This window comes from Chondrus crispus, genomic scaffold, assembly GCF_000350225.1.
Source record: "Chondrus crispus Stackhouse genomic scaffold, scaffold_217, whole genome shotgun sequence".
Classification (NCBI taxonomy): Eukaryota; Rhodophyta; class Florideophyceae; order Gigartinales; family Gigartinaceae; genus Chondrus; species Chondrus crispus.
Window position 1 is genome coordinate 103900 of NW_005179093.1, and position 2722 is coordinate 106621.

General features: G+C 70.6%; 1 protein-coding gene across 1 annotated transcript; it reads right to left on the minus strand.

The window, feature by feature from the left end:
- Nucleotides 1–1340: 1340 nt before the first annotated feature.
- Nucleotides 1341–2179, minus strand: CHC_T00004179001 (hypothetical protein). Its single transcript, XM_005715476.1, has 2 exons — nt 1967–2179; nt 1341–1892 (listed from the first exon to the last, which is right to left on the minus strand). Exons 1-2 carry the CDS (start codon nt 2177–2179, stop codon nt 1341–1343), a joined length of 765 nt encoding a protein of 254 aa, XP_005715533.1.
- Nucleotides 2180–2722: the final 543 nt, after the last annotated feature.

Sequence of the window (2722 nt, forward strand, 5' to 3'; positions counted from 1 at the left end):
CGGTGACGCGGTGCGGTGTGGTACCGCGGTCACGTGCGCGTGACGGCATGACGTCAACGCGCGACTTCCTCGTCGCGTCGACGCGTCTGTACAAGGCAGGTGCGGGGGGAGGGGGGAGGGTCTCAGCAGACGGCGAACGCGACGGGCTCCTGCATGATGCGAGCGAACTCGTCGTCCTTGCGCGCCGCGTCGCGGCGCATGAGCAGCTCGCACAGCGGCTCGTCCGGCGTACGCAGCGCGTCGGACAGCGGCGACTGCTGCCACCGGTCGCTCCGGTGCATGTCGGCCCCGGCGTCCACCAGGAACCGCGCCATGTCCGTGCGCCCGCGCGCCACGGCAAGGTGCAGCGCCGTGCGCCCGTCCGCATTCGCAAAGTTCACTGCGCGGAGCAACCCAGAATGCAACGCCGGTCAGCAACTGGCCCACGACAATTCCGGTCTCTCCTTCTCTCTCTCGCGCGCTCGCAGGGGGAAAAAGGGGGGGGGGGGGGTGACGTCACGTGCCGTTAGCGCCGAACGTGCGCACGAGCTGCTGCGCGGCGCGGACGGAGCCGACTGCGGCGACGGTGAGGAGGTCTCTGCCGAGGGCGTAAGCGGGGTCGAGGTGGGCGGGCTGCACGCCCGCGGGGAACGGAGCCGCGGCCTTTGCGAGGACGCGGAGGGTGTTGATGCGTCCGTGTGTGAGCGCGTCTGCGACGCATGTGGCGCCGAAGCGGTCGCGGGCGGCGGGGTCTGCGCCCGCGGCGAGGAGCGCGCGTGCGATGGGGGCGCGGCCGTCCGCGCACGCCAGGTGCAGCGGCGTGCGGCCGTCGTAGTCGCGGAAGTTGGCGAGCGCGGCGCGCGCGGGCGGCGCGTGCCGCGATGTCGTTCCAGTAGTCGGCGGGCCTGCGGAGGATCTTCTCGCGGAGGCGCGGGGCGCGGGCGGGGTCGGGCGGGGCGGCGCGTCGGCTGGCAGCGGGGACGACATGGTTGGGCGTTGGGGTTGGGCGTTGGGGTTGGGCGTTGGAGGATGGGGGAAGCGGGGCGAGTGCGGCGGCGGGAAGGTGGGAGGGTGGAGGGCAAAAGGAGTAATTGGGAGTCTGGTAGCGTCAGCAAGTGAAGCGACGCGCTTTGCGACGCGCCACGTATGCGCCACGTATGCGTAGGGTTTCCAACTGACGTCTCCACTCAATTTCTCAAAAATTTCGACGCTGCACACACGTGTACACCGGTGTACACACGTGTACACCCAAGTACCGCAAGCCGCCTCCTCCTTCCGCCTCCTCCTTCCGCCACCCCTTCCGCCACCACCATCAACCCTTCCACGCTAGCATCTTCCCCTCCTTCCTTCCCCTACCGCCATCAACCCTTCCACGCCAGCATCTGCGCCTCCACGCGCGCGGCTATCTCCGCCGCAGAGCTATTCGTCCCGTAGAACTCGCGAAACTCCCCGCCGGGGTCCATCAGGTACGTGATAATCGAATGGTCCACCAGATACTCGTCGCCCTCCCCGCCGTCGCGACTATAGTACACCCGATACGCCTTCGCCGCCTGCCTGACCTGCTCGTCCGACCCGCTAAGCCCGACGAAAGCCTTGTGAAACCCGGCCGCGTACTCCGCGGCGCGCTCCGGCGAGTCGCGCGCGGGGTCCACCGAGATAAACACGGGCGTCACTACGCTGCCGCCCTTCCCGTCCCGCCGCACGCGCCGCCCGCGCCCCTCCAGCATCGTCAGCGCCTCGCCCACCTTGGTCAGCTCGGCGGGACACACGTCCGGGCACATCGTGAAGCCGAAGTACACCAGCGTCCACCGCCCGAGCAGGAACGTCTCGTCGACCGCCGCCCCGCTGCTGCCGTCCACCAGCGAGAACGCGCCCCCGATCGCCGCCTTGCCCACCGTCTGCGGCCGCATGATCTCTGCCAGGGGGGACACACCGCACGCAGCCGTCAGTCTCTGTCTGCGATGCCCGCGCACGCGCTGCGAAAAACGTCCCGCTTACCTTCCATCCGCGCCTGCTTCTTCACGCTGTAGTAGCCCAGCCCCGCCGTGCCGGCCACGCCGAACACCGCCAGCGCCCGCCACGAGATCGGGCCCTGCTGCCCCGTCCGCGCGCCCCCGCCTCCTCCCGGAGGCGCGGCTCTCCCTGTAGATGACGCGCGCCGCAGCAGACGCCGCGCGACTGGCCGCATGGAACGAAACATCGCGGCGAGGGGGAGAGAAAAAGGAGAAGAGAGAGATCCTCAACCCTCACCATCTCCGTTCCCGACCCGCAAGACCCGTTTTATGAGTCCCAGCCCTAAGCCAATGCCCGCGCCTCCATTGGTCCATGTGTCCCCTCGAGTTAGAGCCCTCCGATCGCACCGCGCCTGTCCAGCAAGGCCAGCAGCGCCACCTACTCTCCCGATCCTCTCTCCCTTCCGGCCCCTCCCCGCCGCATTCCCCGACCCGCTCCCTCCGCTCCGCCATGCCGCGCGCCCCGTCCGCCGCGAAGAGCCCGCGCCGCGCTGCGCGCGTCGTCGCCGCGCGCTCTTGCCACGCCGCGCGCCCGCCCGTCGCGCTCGCGCTGCCGCCGCCGCCGCCGGCCGTTGCGGCGCTCGCCGCGCTGTCCCTGCTCATCTACGCCTCGGCGCGCCCGCTGCTCGCGCGCGCGGCCAGCCTGTACCTCGGCGCGCGCGTGCGCGTGGGCGGCCTGCTCATCTCCCCGTACCGCCGCGCCGTCACCCTCATGTCACGTCCACCTGCAC

Excerpts from the sequence above, each read along its gene's own strand:
- CHC_T00004179001 (XM_005715476.1), bottom strand. The coding sequence starts at position 2,179 with ATGTTTCGTTCCATGCGGCCAGTCGCGCGGCGTCTGCTGCGGCGCGCG. Across the intron at positions 1,893-1,966 it reads GGATGGAAGGTAAGCGGGAC|ATCATGCGGCCGCAGACGGT; the intron begins GTTTTTCGCAGC and ends CCCCTGGCAGAG.